General features: G+C 39.9%; 1 protein-coding gene across 2 annotated transcripts in view; it reads left to right on the top strand.

Annotated features, from left to right (window-relative positions):
- Window positions 1-20243, top strand: part of SIN3A (SIN3 transcription regulator family member A) — a 67857-nt gene that overhangs the window by 18555 nt on the left and 29059 nt on the right. For both annotated transcript variants that reach the window (XM_025270938.3, XM_006080677.4), the window contains exons 2-10: window positions 3095-3316; window positions 8351-8527; window positions 12508-12614; window positions 13281-13563; window positions 14578-14829; window positions 15404-15556; window positions 15691-15849; window positions 17689-17778; window positions 19718-19836. In XM_025270938.3, coding sequence (XP_025126723.1) covers window positions 3128-3316; window positions 8351-8527; window positions 12508-12614; window positions 13281-13563; window positions 14578-14829; window positions 15404-15556; window positions 15691-15849; window positions 17689-17778; window positions 19718-19836 — 1529 coding nt within the window. In that variant the 5' untranslated portion in view covers window positions 3095-3127. The remainder of the gene's footprint in view (window positions 1-3094; window positions 3317-8350; window positions 8528-12507; window positions 12615-13280; window positions 13564-14577; window positions 14830-15403; window positions 15557-15690; window positions 15850-17688; window positions 17779-19717; window positions 19837-20243) is intronic.

Raw genomic sequence — 20243 nt, 5'->3', positions numbered from 1 at the left:
AGCATCTGTGATGAGTGTCTGGAAGGTGAGAAATGCAGACAAAGTTGGGAAGGACTCTGTCTTGAAGAAGCTTACAGACTTCGGGCTTCTTTAGGGAAGTGGAAAGTCATTTTGACAACCTGGATGATAGGGTGGGATTGAAAGGATATAATTGGTGAGTTAAATTGTCCCCACAATCAGTGAGAAAGAATTCTGAAGTCTAACTTAAGGAATTTGGATTTTTTTTTTTTTTTTTTTTTGCTGTACTGTGTGACCTGTGGGATTTTAGTTCCCCAACCAGGGATTGAACCCAGGCCCCTCAGCAGTGAGCGTGCTAACTGTCCTAACTACTGGACCACCAGGGAAATCCTGGATTGATGGATTTACAACTGGATTGGATTTGCAGTTGAAGCCAACCGTTTTAAAAGCAGTGTAGACTGGATGGGAGAGAGGTTGGAAGGTGTTGGTAACAAAGGATGATAAGGTCCCAAAATGAGGGGTTGCCTGTATGACTAGGGGAGAAGCAATTGATTTGAGAATCATTTAGGGAATAGAATTAAGAGTGGTAATTGTTAAAGAAGCAAAGGGCAGTTCACAGAAAGTACAGACCTTGGGCAGCCTCTTCAGTATTATAAAGATGGTCTGGAACGCAAACTCTAGAGGCAAATTAAGTTAACTACTTTATAGAATCACAGTCACTTTATAAAGGAAATGATATTTTAATAGCTAAAAGATAGGACATGATCTCAGAATAAAGCATAGTTCTCTAATACTTAACCTTCGGAAAATTCACTGCAGCCTCCTCCCCCTTCTTTTTCATCTTCCCATAGACTTGTCCGTAGACCAGCATTTGGGAATAGCTTCCCAGGTGGGGCAGTGGCAAAGAAGCTGCCTGCCAATCCAGGTGACTCAGGTTCAATTTCTGAGTCAGAAAGGGCCTCTGAAGAAGGAAATGGCAACCCCCTCCAGTATTCTTGCCTGGAGAATTCCATGGACAGAAGGGAGCTAGGCGGGCTACAGTCCATGGGATGGCAAGGAGTTGGACACGACTAGCGTGCACGCACAGAGTAGTCTAATTACATCCTTTTGCAAATAAGAAGACAGGACCAAAGTTACATAGCTTCAAGTCAGTTCAGACTAGAATCCAGGTCTTGACAGGTACTCTAGTCTTTTTTTCCATAGTCTGTGCCTTGATCTTCTGATCTAAATTTGGTTTTCCATTTATGAGGTATTGACTGGCTTTTGGTTCTGGGGATTAATCTCAGGTGTGTTTAAGCATCTAGGTTCCACGCCAATAGAACCCAAGATCAAACTGTGATCTAGATCATGGGTTTACATAGAAGTAATAGCCAAAAAGTCTTTAAGACTTTTTACTCTGTCCATTTATTAGACTTACTCCCAAATAGGTTGAGATTGAGTGTTCATAGTTGACTGGTAGTTCTTAAGTATCAAATAGCATGTGTCAGTCTATATTTCTAACTTCTTATGTCTGAAAAATTTTGAAATACTGTGCTAAATATGCTACTTCATACTAGAAAAGCCTAGGAAGACATAATCAGTTAAGACATTTTAAATTATTTCCCCTCGGCAGCCATCAGCAGTATGTTTTCAACTCCAGTTAACTGAATTCAACATATTATCATATACATTTGGGAGACAGTCCTTTGATCTAAATTTATAGTCAATAGGAACTTCCTGGCGATTCAGTGGTTAAGACTCCACGCTTCCTATGCAGAGGGCTTGGGTTCAATCCCTGGTAGGGGGGACTAAGATCTCATATCCCTCACAGCAAAAAATACAGTATAATCAGCAGAAAGATTAATTATGGCTTGAGATTTACAGAAGGATAATCTTGAAAATGGCTGGCTTGCAGATGAAACAGTTGTGCTCCTGTATCAGAGTCTAACTTAGGTTTGTGAGAGTGTGAGAACAACCCAAGACGCTCTTTCAGGGCCGAGCACCCGAGTGACAGGCATGCTGAAGATGACAGCGAGGCTGGAGAAGAGGGGAAGCAGCCTCGAGGTGAAGCAGCCTCGAGGAGTCTTTGTGAGGAGTGCTTCTCCTCAGGGCATGCACGCTCCCTGGGAAGTGAGGAGAAGAGATTTGGGTGTGTTTAGAAAGTAGGTAACCCACTCCCTGCCCCGCCCCGCGCCCCCCCCACCCCCCCACCCCCCGACTTTAAAAAGAATCTTGCTTTAGATGGAAAGGGAGTGGCTTGTGAAGTCTATTACTGTATTTTTAATCTTCTCACCACAGCAGCGGTATCTTTCTTAAGCTATGTTTTGTGACCAGAAAAGTGGTAGGGCTTGGCCCCATTTTGTCTTTGGCTGACTAGAGCTCTCTCTCTTATTGATATGCTTGTATTAATGATACCAATGTTGGAAAAACTCCGAAAAGACCCATCTGGATTCCTGGCCAGAGTGTTACTAGACTTTGTGTGTTGCGGGAAAGGAAGTATTCCCGTACAGGGGGATTATTAAACTGGGGGGTTCTGGAATCACTTTAGGATTTGAGAATATAAGGAGAAACCTTATTAATGGTCAGTTTCAACCTTATTTCATTTTTGAAGAAATAAATTTACATGGAAGGAGGAGCTTATTGGGATGTACGTAGTTTCTTGAATTGGCAAGTTTACAACCATTGTCCTCTTACTACTGGCCTAGTATTCTTTCTATGATACCATTTAATTGTTGAAACATTTCATACTTTAAAAATTAGACCACAATTATAGTGCTAGCTTTTGAGAGGAGTTAGGAAGAAACACTTGAATGTTTTTAGAGCTGGTGAATAATTAATATTAGGGATGATGGCACTTGAGAAAACCAGAGAATAAAGAAAGCTGTATTTGTGTGTTTCTAAATTGGAGGCTATTTTTCAACTCTGCAGTATCAAGGTAATTCAAACTGGGTTATTATTTACCTTTTTGTCTCTCAGCTATGATAATCCGTCCACTGTTGGGAGTGTGTGGTCCCCCATGCGCTTAAACTACCCGGTGATCATCTCTAGATGCAGTAGATAGTCACTGACTCCAGGAGTTGAACTTTTGGGTAACTGGTCGTACACGTTATATTGGAGTGCGAATTGGTTTGCATGTGGTTGCTTTTGATTTCTGCAGGTTTTGTAGTGCATCCCTGAGCATGAGCGCAGAATGAAGCGACGTTTGGATGACCAGGAGTCACCGGTGTATGCGGCCCAGCAGCGTCGGATTCCTGGTAGCGCAGAGGCTTTTCCTCACCAGCACCGGGTGCTTGCCCCTGCCCCTCCCGTGTATGAAGCGGTGTCTGAGACCATGCAGTCAGCCACAGGGATTCAGTACTCTGTGACACCCAGTTATCAGGTAAGCTGGAGCCCAGCAAGGGACTAGGGTGAAGGAGGAACACTGGTGATTCATCCAGTTACAGAGTTTTTATTAAACATTCAGGTATTAAAAATCTATTTATGGGCTATATGTAAGGTATAAAACATAATGTAAACAATGTACACTTGTGTATTTACCACACACATTTTTTTTAAAAGAGTGTTGTTGTTGTTGTTGTAACCTTTAAGTTCATCCTGAATTTCTGTGGTTCCTTTTGCTTCAATAAAGTTGTTTAGTTTGGGTATTTTTGAACTTGTATCTAAAGCAAAAATGTATATTTTCTTCTTTGATTCATTTTTTTTAACCCATTCTGTGTGGAAATGGCAACCCACTCCAGTATTCATGCCTGGAAAATCCCATGGACCGAGAAGCCTGGTGGTCTACAATCCATGGGGTCGCAAAGAGTCGGACACGACTGAGTAACTTCGGGCAGGGGGGTGGGGTGTGGTTCCTAAGACTTAGCCATTTTCAAGTATGTGACCAATTAAGTAGAATTTTCACTTGGTTATGAATTACATGAATATATTCAATTAATTTATGCATTCTTGTGTTGATAGAATATCAAGCTGTTTCCAGACTTTTCCTGTTAGGGGCTTCAGTGAGTGTTCACAGGTTTTCCTAGTGCAGTGGTACTCACAGCGGCAATCCCCAGTGAGATAAGCTTGCACCAGACTGTGAGCTGGTGCGGTACATATTTTATCAAGAAGGTCTTGCTATGGAAATTTTTAAAAAAGGCAGTGGAATTAAACAGCGTGTTTATTAGTGAAGTAGGTGGTTTGCATTCTGGTGCAAGCTGCTTATTTTTGCAGACCATTCTGGAGGTCTGCTTATTTAACTTATATACAGAGTACATCATGATAAATGCTGGACTGTATGAAGCACAAGCTGGAATCAAGATTGCTGGGAGAAATATCAATAACCTCAGATATGCAGATAACACCACCCTTATGGCAGAAAGCGAAGAATTAAAGAGCCTCTTGATGCAAGTGAAAGAGGAGAGTGAAAAAGTTGGCTTAAAGCTCAACATTCAGAAAACTAAGATCATGGCATCCAGTCCCATCACTTCATGGCAAATAGATGGGGAAACAGTGGCTGACTTTATTTTTGGGGGGCTCCAAAGTCACTGCAGATGGTGATTAGTAGCCATGAAATTAAAAGATGCTTACTCCTTGGAAGGAAAGTTATGACCAACCTAGACAGCATATTAAAAAGCAGAGACATTACTTTGCCAACAAAGGTCCGTCTAGTCAAGGCTATGGTTTTTCCTGTGGTCATGTATGGATGTGAGAGTTGAACTATAAAGAAAGCTGAGCGCCAAAGAATTGATGCTTTTGAACTGTGGTGTTGGAGAAGGCTCTTGAGAGTCCCTTGCACTGCAAGGAGATCCAACCAGTCCATCCTAAAGGAGATCAGTCCTGGGTGTTCTTTGGAAGGACTGATATTGAAGCTGAAACTCCAATACTTTGGCCACCTAATGCGAAGAGCTGACTCATTTGTAAAGACCCTGATGCTGGGAAAGATTGAGGACAGGAGGAGAAGGGGATAACAGAGGGTGAGATGGTTGGATGGCATCACTGACTTGATGGTCGAGGGTTTGGGTAGATTCTGGCAGTTGGTGATGGATAGGGAGGCATGTCAGGCTGCGGTTCATGGCGTCGCAAAGAGTAGGACACGACTGAGCAACTGAACTGAACTGCAGGTCTGAGGACACAGTAGGAAGTTTGAGTGTCTAGGAGAGGGTTTGTTGGGCCATAGGGTGCATACATTTTCACCTTTAGCAGGTAACGTCAAATTGTTTTTCAGAGCTGTCCCAGTTTATTTCTATTTACTCCAGCACTGTATATTCCTGTCATTGTGTATCCTGATCAACACTGATCATTCATCTCTTGTCTGTTCACTCTTTTTTGTAAAAATATAAATTTGTGTTTTGCCCTTTTTAATTATGAAAGTAAATGTCACGGTTTAAAAAAAAAAAGATATAATGTGACTTTTTCCTCTGAGCCCTCAGACTTAACCCCACTGGGTGCATTTCTCGGGTATTCAGAGTTTTCTCTGCATATGCAGGCATGTTTATTTACCTTTCTAAGTATTTAGATGCACTTCCCTCTTTGCATAATTTAGGCCATACAGTGTATACTGTTCTGTTACTTCTTTTCACTTAATATGTAGTGGACAACTTTCCACTTGAATATATGTATAGATCCAAGTAATTAAAAAAAAAATATATATATATATATTTACTCGTCTGCTGCAGGTCTTAGCTGCAGCGTGCGGGATCTTTAGTTGTGGCATGTGAGCTCTTAGCTGTGGCATGTGGGATCTAGTTCTCTGACCAGAGATTGAGCCCGGGCCCCTGCATTGGGAGCTTGGAGTCTTAGCCACTGGACCACCAGTGCACATCCCAAGTAATTTTTAAAAAATCATTGCCTATATAATATTCCATTCCAGGTCAGTCAGAACCATAACGTAAGTAACTAGTCTAGAGAGGCACAGGTTGGGCTGGCACAGGAGTTCCCTGGTAGCCTGGTGGTTAGAATTCTGGGTTTTCACTGCTGTGGCACGGATTCAGTCCCTGGTCAAGGAACTGAGCCCCTGCAAGCCATGTGGTGCAGCCAGAAAAAATAAAGTAAAAATGAAAAAAATAAAAAGGTTTGGCTGGTACTGGTAATATAAATTGGTTTAATCTTCCTTGAGAGCGATTTGATAGTTTGTATCAAAGTTGTTATTTTTTTACCTAGCAATTCCATATCTAGGAATTTATTATAAGAAAACAGTCAAGGAAGAGGGAAAGCTGGATGAAGTAGGAAATGGTAATTCCTTAGCTGTCACTCCTAGTGCATGCGTATGGGGCCGGGTGGGGCAGTCAGGACTGCCTCAGATCACATCGTTAGATTAGGACTTGGAGGAAAGAAAGGTGGTGTGTTTTCCTTGGGTGATTACTTTCGTCTGAACTAGTTCATGACTTTCTCCTACACCTGGGATAATCACATTTATTCCTATACCAGAAACTATAATGTGCGCTTATAAAACCAGCCATCACAAATATTTGTAAATGCAAGTTAAGTCTTAGAAAAACCCGTTCAGTATATGCATGTTGTAATATTAAAAGCTCAGAAACATATAACTCTTCTTACAAGTGTTAGAGCTTTTCAAATCGTCTAAATAGTTTCTTTTTACTTCTAATGTTTATTGTTTCTGTGGATTTGTAAACAGTTGCTCTATTTCCCACCTTCTGCTCTGCCCAGGGTGATCTTTGTAAATCTGTGGGGACTTGGGGAAAAAACATTCTTAAGTTGTATTACTTAGTTTACATTGTTTTAAAGTGTCATATTATTTAGTCTCCTTACCTTGGAGATGTGGCATATCAGGTGTATTGTCCTTAGTTGTTTTCTGTAGTGATTAAAGTTCTGAAATAGGAAAATTTTTAAAGCTTTGGAAATTTTATATAACACTTCCTGCAATAGAAATAGAAGGAAAGGAGTTTGTACTTCTATTTTAACCCTAACCTTTAAGAGGACAAGAGAGAATAGATAAGAAATATGTTTCATGTTAGACCACGAACAGGTTGGAAAATTTAAAAATTCTTTATTTAAAATAGTAAATAAGGGGAATTACCTGAGTCCTAGTCCAGTGGCTAGAGACTTGGAGCTTTCACTCCAGGAACAAATAAGAATATACAGAATAAATAAAACAAAATAAAAATATTCTATAACCTTACCATCACAAAATAAAATGGTCACATTTTACTATATATTTGTTGTCTAGGATTTAAAATGTTATTGTGTTTTCTTTCTGAATGTTAATTTTTTTATTCCAGTATAGTTGATTTGCAATGTTGTGTTAGTTTCAGATGAACAGCACGGTGCATGTATGTGTGTATATAGGATTCTTTTCCATTACAGTTTATTACCAGGTCCTGAGTATAGTTCCCTGTGCTATACAGTAGGTTTTTGTTGGTTATCTGATTTACATATCAGATCAGATCAGTCGCTCAGTCATGTCCGACTCTGCGACCCCATGAATCACAGCACGCCAGGCCTCCCTGTCCATCACCAACTCCCGGAGTTCACTCAGACTCACGTCCATCGAGTCAGTGATGCCATCCAGCCATCTCATCCTCTGTCGTCCCCTTCTCCTTCTGCCCCCAATCCCTCCCAGCATCAGAGTCTTTTCCAGTGAGTCAACCCTTTGCATGAGGTGGCCAAAGTACTGGAGTTTCAGCTTCAGCATCATTCCTTCCAAAGAAATCCCAAGGCTGATCTCCTTCAGAATAGACCGGTTGGATCTCCTTGCAGTCCAAGGGACTCTCAACAGTCTTCTCCAACACCACAGTTCAAAAGCATCAATAATTCTGCGCTTGTATGTGTATATGTTAATTCCAAACTCCTAATTTATCCTTAGTATATTATATATACTGCTTTGTGTAATGTGCTTTAAAAAATTATTTAAAAGTTTAAATCCATATGCAACACATGAATACATTCAGTTTATGGATTGTGAACATTTTTAAGTGTTAAAATATTTGCCTCTCTATCGGTGCTATTCAAACTGTGGTCCACAGATGGTTGATGTGAATACTTTCATACTAGTCTGTAATGAGATAAGTACAGAAATGGAGTGTTTAGAAACTTCTTTAGTAATTGGACATTGTAATTTTGTGTCAGTAGAACCTTGTAATAAAAAATAGGGGCTTATGTATTTTTATCTCACATTATATATAGTAATTCATTTTTATTGTATTTCATAAAAGTAGTAGTCCATGAAGGATCGGAACTTAAGAAACAAGAAAAACTGGTCCTTCGCCACAGATAGTTTGAGATATACCAAGCTATATAATTTTTAATAGCTGTAGAATTCTGCTATAAGATGGGTGGGCTATAATTTATTTCACCAATTCCCTTTTGTGGGAAATTTGGGTTTCTGGTAATCTTTTCTTTGTGTGTGTTCGTTAGAGGCATTTGGGGAAGGATGCACAGGCCTTGAAGCTTCTCATCAGTGTTTTGTCCATTCTAGGTTTCAGCAGTGCCGCAGAGCTCCAGCAGTCATGGGCCCACCATCGCAGCGGTTCATAGCAGCCATCATCACCCCACAGCTGTGCAGCCCCACGGAGGCCAGGTGGTCCAGAGCCACGCTCATCCAGCTCCACCAGTTGCACCCGTGCAGGGACAGCAGCAGTTTCAGAGACTCAAGGTGGTATTCCGCCCCTTCCATTTCTCTCTTAGCAGGCAACATTGGCTTCAGCTTGTTACTAGTGGTGTTACAGCTGTTTACAGTAGGCTGGGGGGTGAATGACAAGAAGTCTTCCTTTGTTTTTGTTTTGAAACCTATTTAGATTTCCTGTCTTAGCACCTTGTGCCTGATCCAGAGAATACATTCAAGAGATGTTTTGGGGATGAATGTGTGGTGTTCAAACGTTCCAGGATTGAGGAGCTATTTTCATATGAAATAATGTCCATTTTTTGGATGCCTGCTTTTGAACTCTTTAGTTCTTAGCATGGAATAAGGTTTTATTAACATACACATGGTTGACTACAGTCCTGTATGGCAAATGAAGCCAAGTATTATGGTTTAATCTTCTTATTCTTTATGACTAGCTGAATTGGCTAGCATCATCAAGTCCATCCTTAGTAAATCACATGCTCCTTTCGGGAAACCATTATGAAGTTTGGGAAAGGCTATCGTTGTGAATAAAAAGTCAGTGTTTTCATCTGATCTACTGGGTATAGATCTACTGTAGGTTTTCAACACTTTGAAATTCATGAGGCATCCATGGAGAAATGAAACTTTCATTTCCAGCTAACCTTCTCTCTCTGTTTAGTTGAGGGTTACTTTTCCAAATGTGTGATTATGGTAGTAAGTTTTCCAGATTTCTTTTTTTTCCCCTAGTTTTTATATAAAATTTGAAATCAAGTGCAAGAAGTATAAAACTGAAGACCTATAAAGAGATAAGATGTTGGATCTTTATTTGGTCATACAATTGTAATTATATCAAGTAGCTTGCAAATAGGAATGAACAATGTACCCTTAAAAGACACATCATGTGTAGCAGATATTTCATCTCTCTCATTTTTTGGTTAATCTAGTTCTCTCTGACTCCTGCCCTCATTGTTTGGGTTCTTAAGAACTTTAACAATGGCCTAAAGAAATTAAATGTTGCATAAATAAAAGCACACCAAAGCTAAGCTATATAGAGGGATTTTGTGAAATTTACTCTGTATATTAGCTTAAGTCATTACGAGTTGACTATGCATAAACATAGTCCTAAAGAGAGTAGAAATTATCTGGGCCTGAAACTTTACTCTGGGCTCTGTCTTTGGGAAAATATTTGTAAGCTATATCAATGTTTTCCTTAAAACATTTTTACTCTCTGTAGAGTGGTGGCTGTATACCAAAATGTATTACTATTACAGACTTAGCACTTCACCAAGTCCTGAAAAAAATTTTTAAGTTGGTTTGGTGTGACTAAATTCCATATTAATATTGTATTCAGCAATTGATACCTTAATATTGCAAAAGCACTTATAACTTACTTATTAAACTAACAAAAAATATATATTTATTTCTGTATCCTTTTTCCAGTCAGCCCTGTCAAAGCATAGCACCTGTTTTATTCTCCTTCCTCACTTAGCTATGAGTATATAGAGTGTACTTTGTATGTTTTACAGGTGCTGTCAAGGAAGCAAGAAAGGGCTTTAGAGTTGGGGTTATAGAGTGAGTCACAGGTCCACTTAGGTGTTCTTGCTCTGTTCTCTTGGTTACAAGCTCCTGAATGTGATTCCTGGACATAATAACTTGTTGAATTTCCTTTCTAACAAGGAGAGGTAAAATGGTTTCTTGTGCCTCCATGTAATTTCATTTAATATTCTCAGATCGATTGCCATTTTTGGATCAGTCTTAAAATGTTTTACAAGCATTTGAACCAACTTCAATAAACCGTTTATATTCTATAATAAGGAAGTGTTCAGTGAGAACTCTTAGTTTATTTCATACATCAACATTGTCTATACTTTCTTCTTTGTCTTTGGCAGATTGATGACAAGGAAGATTTGAGTAATTTGAGACATGCTTGGTGTGATTTAGTTATTTATTGAATGCCAGCAGCATACATATTTGGCACATATTAAGCAAGTTCTCTTTACAGTTGTTTGCTTGTCTCCCCAACAAGATTGTGAACTTCAGGAGGTTGGGGACTTTACTAATAAATGCCTGTTGGAGTGAGCCAGGAAGATGCATCAGCAGAATCTAAGACCTTCTCCACATGCCTCCTTAAACCTGTAGCTTTCAAATGATTTGTTCCAAGTTGTGTTCTTCTAAGTAATGATTTCTAGAACTGTATACATGCTTTTATAAAAGAGTTGTACTATACTAATTTTTAAACAGTGGTTCATTATGACCTGTACCTTTTTCTTCCAGACATACATACATCACATATACTTTCCTTCTTCAGGTTTCAGCATTTTTGCTCTCTGTGTATTTATTATATTACACCATAGGGTGCTTGTTTTTGTTTCTGATTTTTTGTATGTTTATTTTTGATAACTCTTCTCTTGTGACTGTAAATACTATTCTTCATTATCTTCCAAAGTCTTTCCCTTCTGCAAACTTACTGAGTTTTAGGTTCCATCAATTTGGTCACTAATGAAACATTTCAATATGGAAAATTGTGAATATTGAATTTCAACAAAAATTGTCATGTTATTTATAAAGTACCAAAAGACCAACCTCCATTGAGTTGGTATTGACCAGGTATACGCACTGTGCTCTGGCAGCACAAATGCTCTCATTAACCATGGCTATAGTGGAAGTTGGGGCAACTCTTGACCTACTGCTCTTTAATGGCTTATTTGATCATAAAGATTCTGTTTCACAATATGTCACCAGAGTAGTGCTTGTCAAATCAGATGTTTACTTGTGAAACTTTCCTAAACTTGATGTTATATAGAATTAAAAATAATCCCAGAGTATGTAGGATACATCTAGTGGGCAGTTCCCTTAGATATCTCCTGAGTAACTAAAACTTAAGTTGTCCTAGATCACACTTGTAACTTTGTAGCCCTTCAAACTTGTTCCTCTTTGTGAATGCCCACATGGTGTATAATTTAGTGAATGCCCTCTCTGCCTTATCTTCCATGTACAGTCAGTCAGCCCCAAAACCCTGTCACTTCTGTCTCCTAAAAAGCTTTTGAATCTGTCCAGTTCTCTCTTTTTGTTTGGTCAGTACTATAATTTATGCCACTCCTGTTCACACATGAGTTAATCTTATAGCATGACTGGTTTTCCTACCTCCTCTTCATCGTCTCTTTTTCCTGTACCAACTCATTCTCAACACTAGCCAAATTGATACACTAAAGTGCAGATGATAAAAATCTGAATTGCTTTCTAACAAGATCCTTTCAGGATCTAGATCTTGCATTGTCTCCTGTGTTATCTCTTATCATTCTTCCTACCACCATTTCTTCTTTTCACCACAGATCCTCTAGCCAAACTAAACTATTTTCACATTTCCACGTATACCAGATGGTGTCCCGTCTGCAGTTTTGCCCATGCTGCTTCCTCTGACTTTCTTCATGGGTCTTCATTTTTGCTAACTTGTACTCATCCATAAGACTCAGTTTAGACACCATTTCTTAAGGAAGCCCTCCGGTATGTCCCCATAGGTTGGTTGATTGGTTTATTTTCTTGTGTGTGGAGGGGTGCTCTTCCCATGTGCTCTCTGGGCATTTGGTGATTGCCCACTTTCCCTCTGTGTTATGACTCCCAACTGGATGTGGAATGAACTTCTGTACAGCAGGGCATACCGTGGCTTGTTTGTCATTAATTCCTTGGGACCTCACTTTGGGCCTGGCCTAGCATGTTGTTGCTTCTTAGTAAATATTTGTGAAATGAATAAATGAATGAATAAGTGAATGACATATGGATGTGATTATCCTTCACTAATAATTCTATGCAAAACTATTCACAGCAAGGTTACAGATTTTATGAGTTAATTTTTATTTTAAGCTTGAGTTATATTACTGGTACCTGTATTAATTTTTAGTGTTTTTAATGTATGTTTACTATATGTTTCTATTTCATTTAATATGCTGATTTTATTTAGGTATAAATCAGTCTTTTAGAAGTAATTCTTGGCTGGCTTTTCTCTTAATAACCTTGAGATTTGTCCGCCTCAGGTGGAGGATGCCCTGTCCTACCTTGACCAAGTGAAGCTGCAGTTTGGTAGTCAGCCTCAGGTCTACAATGACTTCCTTGACATCATGAAGGAGTTTAAATCTCAGAGGTAAAAGATACATGTGGTTGTACTCGAGAATTTTGCGTGTTATGTTGGTTCTGGAAGGAGGATATAGCTTATTCTCATCCGCTGAATGATAAAGGGCTCTTTGGAGGGAGTTGTGCTTTTATTTCCATGGGTCATGTTTTTGTTTTATATATTGTATAAAAATTAAAGGCCCAACACCTTTATTTTTTGCATATTGATAAATTTTTCTTAGTACTTAATCTCAGTCAGGGAAGTAAACTGGTAATGATTAGGCTACTTGCTTTTTGGATTAGCTTAAGATACCCTAATATTCTGGCATGGTTCACTATTATAAAAGAGTAACTCATCTGAACAATGTATATAGATACATGATGATTTATACTGGTGTATCAGGGGTTGGGTCTTGCATGGCAATTGGAGTTGAAGACTTACTGCCTGGGTATCTGCTTGATAGGACTGTTAGCATGCTTGAATGTCTATTCTGTTTAAAATTTTGACCAAGCCTCTTTGGTTATGAAGATAAATGGCTTTGAATTTCAGAGGTCTTTGGGTGTGGTTAATTTTGTAATATTCAGGTTGATTTTTATTTTCCTGTGTAGAGAACCTAGTGGAATGTGAATTTTGTCTTGCCAGGGTGCTTTGTCAGGCTTGCCACTTTTAATATTTGTGTGTTTTTTTTTTAATTAGCATCGACACTCCAGGAGTGATTAGTCGCGTGTCCCAGCTGTTCAAAGGCCACCCTGACCTGATCATGGGCTTCAATACCTTCTTGCCCCCTGGCTACAAGATTGAGGTGCAAACCAATGACATGGTGAATGTGACAACTCCTGGCCAGGTTCATCAGATCCCAACCCATGGCATTCAGCCCCAGCCTCAGCCACCACCCCAGCATCCTTCCCAGCCTTCAGCCCAGTCAGCCCCAGCACCTGCCCAGCCAGCTCCTCAGCCCCCACCTGCCAAAGTCAGCAAGGTGAGCACTTGGAAAACTCTGCACCATGTGAAATGCATCCCTAGAAAGAACCCTCCTTTGACATTTTCCCTTCGTATATAAGGCTTAGGTAGATAACACAAGTTTAAATTTCATCAGAGAAGATGCAAGTCACATTCCTATAAAGTGGCTCACATTTACACACCACATAGTTATATATCTATCTAAGTCTACACATCAGCAACGTACATGGACTCTCTTGCCCCCAACTTCTGCTATTTGAACCCGTGAGCATCCCAAGAAGTGACAGCTTTGTGTAATAGTACTTTGATAACACAGGCAGAAATGGTCAGCTTACACTGTTTTCTGCATGGTCATCATTTTACAAAAGTTACTCTGTTTACCAGATTAGACCATGCCAAGCTAAGCAGAAGATCTTGATGATAATGAGGTGTTCTTAGTATAGAACTCTACTGATACAGTAGCCTTTAGTCACATATGGCTATATTTAAATTTAAATTAATTAAAATAAATTTAGTTTTTCAGTTGCACCAGCTACATTTCAAGTGCTCACTGGTTTCGTGTGGCTAGTGGCTATTGTGCAAAATAATGCAAATAACATTTCCATCACCTCAGAGAGTCTGTTGGGCAGAGTTGGTTTAGAAGACTTTATGTGGGGTTAACTGCAGCAATTGAATTGTCTTTTTTGACATTAAAGATCTATGTAGAATAAGGTTTTTTCCTATTCTGTTTGCACCTGTTGAGCAAGTAAGCTTAAAAATTGCGTATGAAAATTCTTCCCTGTAATTGGAGATGTCGCCCACTTTTAAGATTGTGTTTAGAAAACTTTAGGCTGGAATTTTTGTATTAGAATGTGTGAACCCTCTGCTCTTGCCACCCCTGCTCAGTGTGATCTGAGCTGGGCTAAGATGGCCTAGCCAGAGTGAATAAAGTATATATGTTAATCAGACACCTTGTTTCTCTTTACTTTGAACTTTCTTTCCTGTGTTAAACCATCTGTATTCCTGAGGAGAATAAAGACTTTTTTCTTTTTAGCCTTCCCAACTACAAGCACATACTCCAGCCAGTCAGCAGACTCCCCCACTCCCACCATACGCGTCCCCACGTTCTCCACCTGTCCAGCCTCATACACCAGTGACAATCTCGTTGGGAACAGCCCCGCCCTTGCAGAACAATCAGCCTGTGGAGTTTAACCATGCCATCAACTATGTTAATAAGATCAAGAACAGGTTCCAGGGCCAACCAGACATCTACAAAGCGTTCCTGGAGATTTTGCACACATATCAGGTAAGACAGTTGCCCTTCCAGCCTGTCTTAACCAGGTTGCCTTCTGGGAACAACTAGTCTGAGAAGAACTAGTTATTGTGGATACAGTTGTGTCCACTAATTCTTACTGGTAGTTAACCAGTTAGAAATTGTGATGTGTGTTTGTAAAGCCAGTTTGATTTACCTGATTTTAATTGCCTTGTAGCAGCCAGTTAGGATTTTTAAAGTCACTGCTCTGTGAAACAGTGCTGTTTATCTGAAAGTTTAAAGAATGATTTGTGTAATATAGTTAAAGTACAATATAGAAGGAGAAATTTCTCTAATATTTTGTGTTTTATCAGTCGGTAGTGGTCCCCTGAGCATTCACATATACTGCCCTGGTTTTCGAAAGGAATTGTCAGCCACCATCTTCCACTCCTTTCTCAACTTCAAAGCTTGAAGCCAAAAACAGGTGCTAAGAACATAGACTTTCCTCCTAACTGCAGTCCAAATAGATAATGTACAAAGCCAGACATCTCAGAAAGTGTGCAAAAGCAAGTCATTCAAAACAGTGCCCCTTTAATATGATCTCTTCCCATTTGCAATTTCCTATCAGAAAGAGCAGCGAAATGCCAAGGAAGCTGGAGGAAACTACACTCCAGCCTTGACTGAGCAGGAGGTGTATGCCCAGGTGGCTCGTCTTTTTAAAAATCAGGAAGATCTGTTATCAGAATTTGGACAGTTCCTACCAGATGCCAACAGCTCTGTGGTAAGTTATTTAGAAGAACTACACAATTGAGAATGGTTGTGATAAGTTAGGAAGCTGGAATCAGAAGGAGACTTTTTCGAAATGATAACTTGCTTTTATAAGAGCACTCATCTCTTTCATGTGTTCTTAATTAGCTTTTAAGCAAAACAACTGCTGAGAAGGTCGATTCCGTGAGAAATGACCACGGAGGCACGGTGAAGAAACCTCAGCTGAACAACAAGCCACAGAGGCCCAGCCAGAATGGCTGCCAGATTCGCAGGCACTCTGGAACAGGGGCCACCCCTCCAGTGAAGGTGAGGAGGGCACAACTGCTCGTTGTGACTTTCAGGAACGGTAGTAGCAGACAGTGTACAAGGCTGACACTGGATCCTGGATATTTGAAGTTAGTTGGTGTATGTCACATAAACTCAGTGTGAAGCTTTTTATCTGGCCCTGTGAAGGAATGTTAGAGTACTAATTGCTCGGATTACTTTTGAGTTCTTAACAGGTTTTCTTTATAGTTTCTCCCTTCTTTGTTATTAGCTCTCATCTATTTCTTTGTTTCCTGCCAAGGGTTTCTGAGACTTAATTTGTCCTGCCTTGTACTAAGAAAGAAGCTGATTAAATTGATAACTGTTTCCAAAATAAGTCAGTGGTCTCTGAGGTCCTCTTGTGAGTAAAGTGCAAATGCTTTGTGGGATCTCCTTGGTCTAGAGGCCTGTCCTGCCCAAGGTTCTTTGTTGGGTTGCCAGATCTTATCTGTATCATCTTAATCTCCAGGGAAGGACCTTGGGGGTGCAGCAGAAGGCGGTCTTAAACTCCTGTTAGTGACTTAAACCCTGATGATCTGCCTGCAGAAAGCTGAGTCCACTCTCCCTCATTGACGTAGGGCAGCAGTGCTAGGGAGTGGGCTCTGTGTATGTATTGAATGTTGCTTCAGTGAATTATGAAGCTGTATATGATGTTGAAGAGGTAGATATGTCTTTAGAATTTAAAGAATAACAAAAGCTAGTGGAATATCTTATGGTAAGAAGTGACTGGTAAATAAGCAAATAACCACTAAGAGTGACCTGTAAGGTGTTGACACTTTTGAAGGACTGTTGAACTATTTTTCCATGTTTGTAATGGTTTCTCCCTTTGAAACCAGCTGAACATAGTAATCATGTATGTTTCTTCCTTTAGTAAGGAGTTTTAGTAATACGAGTAGCAAGAATCAGGTCAGCAGATAGGTGCCAATCTTGGTCTCCTCCCACACTTGATTACCCGCAGGTGGAAATCCTATATTGGGAGATTAGGATTCCCTGTCTGTCTTTTCCTTAGGCAGTATAGGCAGAGGCTGTGGCGCTTAAGAGAATGCAGTCCAATGGCAAAGGTAAATGTGCTGCTTCTCCCGGACTGTGCATTTCTTCACAGGCAGTTGAGAGGTGATTTCTTTATAGTAAATTTTCTGCCTGGAGTTATGTATGACCCATTTATTTGCTTTAAAAGAGCAATCTTAAATTGGTCTGAGTGGATGTTACTGACAAGGTAGTTATTCCTTCTGTTAGGAAAATAAACTTTTTTTTTTCCCATGATTTTTTCAGTTGAACTATTTAAAGGTAAAGTTTAAAGATTGATTATTGTGTATTCCAGATATTTTTATAGCCTCTTCTGCCTCCACAGCTAGGAAGATAAAGCAATAGCGTTCAGTTCCTAATAAAGTTACTTTTAGCCCATGGAAAAAAATAAGGATATTAATTCTAACATCGCAGTAATGCTGTGACCATTTATGGAAAGAGTTATTGGCAAGTAGAATGACCTGTGAACCTCTGAGGGGAAATGACAGGCAATCTGAGAAATAGGGAAGATGAGTAGAAATCTTTTGTAAAGCAAGTTAGTGACTTGAATTCTCTCATTTGTTGCAAATTATTAATCAGTGGTGGTCAGTGATGGAACCTTAGAACAGAGATGATAATAAAACTCAGGGGATTCCCTGGCAGTTCAGTGGTTAGGATTCAGCCCTCTCACTGCCGGAAGCCCAGGTTCAGTCTCTGGTTGGGGAACAAAGATCCCACTATGGGGCACAGCCCAGAAAGCAAAAACAGAAAAGAACAAAAAGCCTAGAGAAACCCTCTCTTTGAATCTTACTTGTTTATATTTTTCCTTTTTTATAGAAGAAACCTAAACTGCTCAGCCTCAAAGATTCTTCTATGGCAGATGCCAGCAAGCATGGTGTAGGAACGGAATCATTATTTTTTGATAAGGTGAGTAATAAATGAAGTGGATTTGATTGAACCCGTGTCTCTCATGCCTCCTGCATTGACAGGCAGGTTGTTTACCACTACACCGCCTGGGAAGCCCTGCATCACTTTGAAAAACAATGCGTCAAATTGGAAGACCCCTAATATTAGCTACTAATGCCCAAAGAAAATCACCTTGTCCCCAAGAAGATTTTGTTTTAGAGGCATCAAGCTGGTTAGGACTTTCTACTTTCTAATGTAGATTTCAAATTGTAGGTCCTTGCCATCTTTGAGAACTGTTAGCACAACTAGAGAAATGGTTAACACTGTTTGCTTTAATTTTGTGAAATAGTTTGCAGCAAAATATAGCATTTGCCTTGTGGAGAAAAGCTATAAAGGAAGTGCATGATATTACTCTCTCAAACTACTGCGCTCCTGTTGTGGGTACCCAGGTGTACACAGGGAGGCGTGTCAGTGCGCCAGTTGTTGAGGACTTAAAGTGACTTGTAACCTTCTGATTGCTTGTGAAACTTATTTGTGGTATAAATATTGGGTCATGGGAATTCTGATTTAATTGTATGTTGTCAAAGCTCCTCAGGTGATTTTTTTTTTTTTTTTTTTAGAGTTTTGGTTGTGCTGGGTCTTTGTTGTCATGAGGGCTTTTCTTTAATTATGAGCAGGGGCTACTCTGTACTTGCGATGCACGGGCTTCTCATTGCCGTGGCTTCTCTTGTTTTGGAGCACTAGCCCCAGAGTGTGTGGACTCAGTAGTTGTGGCCCACAGGCTTAGTTTCTCTGAGGCATGTGGGATCTTCCCAGACTGTGGATCGAACCATGTTTCCTGCACTGGCAGGCAGATTCTTTACCACTGAGCCACCAGGAAAGTCCTGCACCTCTGGATTTTTGCGAAAGGGCAAATCATTTAGCATCTCCATGACTGGTGCCTCCTGAGTCCATGGCTCTGATCTGAACCAATTTCTGAGGGCTGCCTGGGCACTTGGTGCTTGCTTTTGAGGCAAATGTAAAAGTCCATGTCACAGCCAACAGATAGCAAGGAAAGGGTGAGGGAGGGGGACTGAACAATTAATTTTTAAAATAGTGATAGTGTTTGTTGTTGTTGTTTTCGAGGTACTTATTTCTTAGACATACTAAAAAAGTCTGGAGTTTGCTTGATAATTCAGGGAAATGCTTAGTGTTTTGGGTTATTAAAATTCTCAGCACTCTAAAGAAAGGAGAAATGGAGAAAGGAAACAGATCAAGTCAGAGAACAAAAGTACCTTATTTTAAGAGGTTATTAGTCAGGATTACCAGAGTTTGAAAAGAGTGTTGAAAAGATTCTGTAAACATCCGCTAGGCAAAGCAACAAAACCTTGGGCAACACTCTTATGGTTCAGAGAATCAGGCTTGTGAGAAGTAAATGTCTTATTTACTCCAGGATCTCTTTTTTCAGAATTTTTATTATAGGCATTTTTAAACATGTGAAATTAAAGAGAATGGTGAAATGACCCATGTGCACCTGTCATCCTGCCTCAGCAGGTCTCAGCTCCTAGCTGCTGGGCTTGTTTCATGTGTACTCTCGCCTACCCCAGGTTATTTGGAGACAAGTCTCATGTAATATATTATTTCACCCATAAGTACTAAGTTTTCTTTCTTTTTTTAATATTTGTTTATTTGGCTGCGTCTGGTCTTAGTTGTGGCACGTGGGATCTAGTTCCCTGATCAGGAATCGAACCTGGTCTTCCTTCATTGGGAGCACAGAGTCTTAGCCACTGGACCATCAGGGAAGTCCCTAAGTTTCCTTTTTAAATGACTCCTTTTTTCAAACATAAGCATTAACACATCTAAAAAAACCAAAATTGATTCTCAATATTATCAAATAACAGTTCAAGTTTCCCCAGTCTTTTAAAAGCGATCCAGGATCTCTTGATTTCTCACTTATTTTTCTTTTGGTTGTCTCCATAAGGTCCGAAAGGCTCTGCGGAGTGCAGAGGCCTATGAAAATTTCCTGCGCTGTCTTGTTATCTTTAACCAGGAGGTGATCTCTCGGGCGGAGCTTGTGCAGTTAGTCTCTCCATTCCTGGGGTAAGTGGAGTCAGGAGCTTGGCCCTGGTGCATGATATGAAAGTAAAATAAAATTTAGTTTGTGGAAGTATATGATAGACAAAATTAATTGGATTGTGGTGGGTCAGTTGACTCATAAAATGTTACTGCTAAGAGAGTCCTCTGTGAAGTCTTCTAGTTCAGCTTTGGAGATGAAAAGATTGGCAGAGGGCACATTGGCCAAGACTAGTGGTCTCCTGATCTCCTGACCAATGTTGGATGTTTTATATAGACCAGTCTCTCCCAGGGTTCTAGAATCTTGACTTTGACAACCAAAGAATTATCTGAACTTTGAAACAATATTCTTGACTAGAAGAATGGCTGGTTATTGCCTTGTTTCAGGACAGTTCTTGCATCACCACCTTAACTGATTTTAGAGCACTCTGTAA

The sequence above is a fragment of the Bubalus bubalis genome, chromosome 20 (assembly GCF_019923935.1).
Source record: "Bubalus bubalis isolate 160015118507 breed Murrah chromosome 20, NDDB_SH_1, whole genome shotgun sequence".
NCBI lineage: Eukaryota > Metazoa > Chordata > Mammalia > Artiodactyla > Bovidae > Bubalus > Bubalus bubalis.
This window is presented reverse-complemented; position numbering and strand designations above follow the sequence as displayed.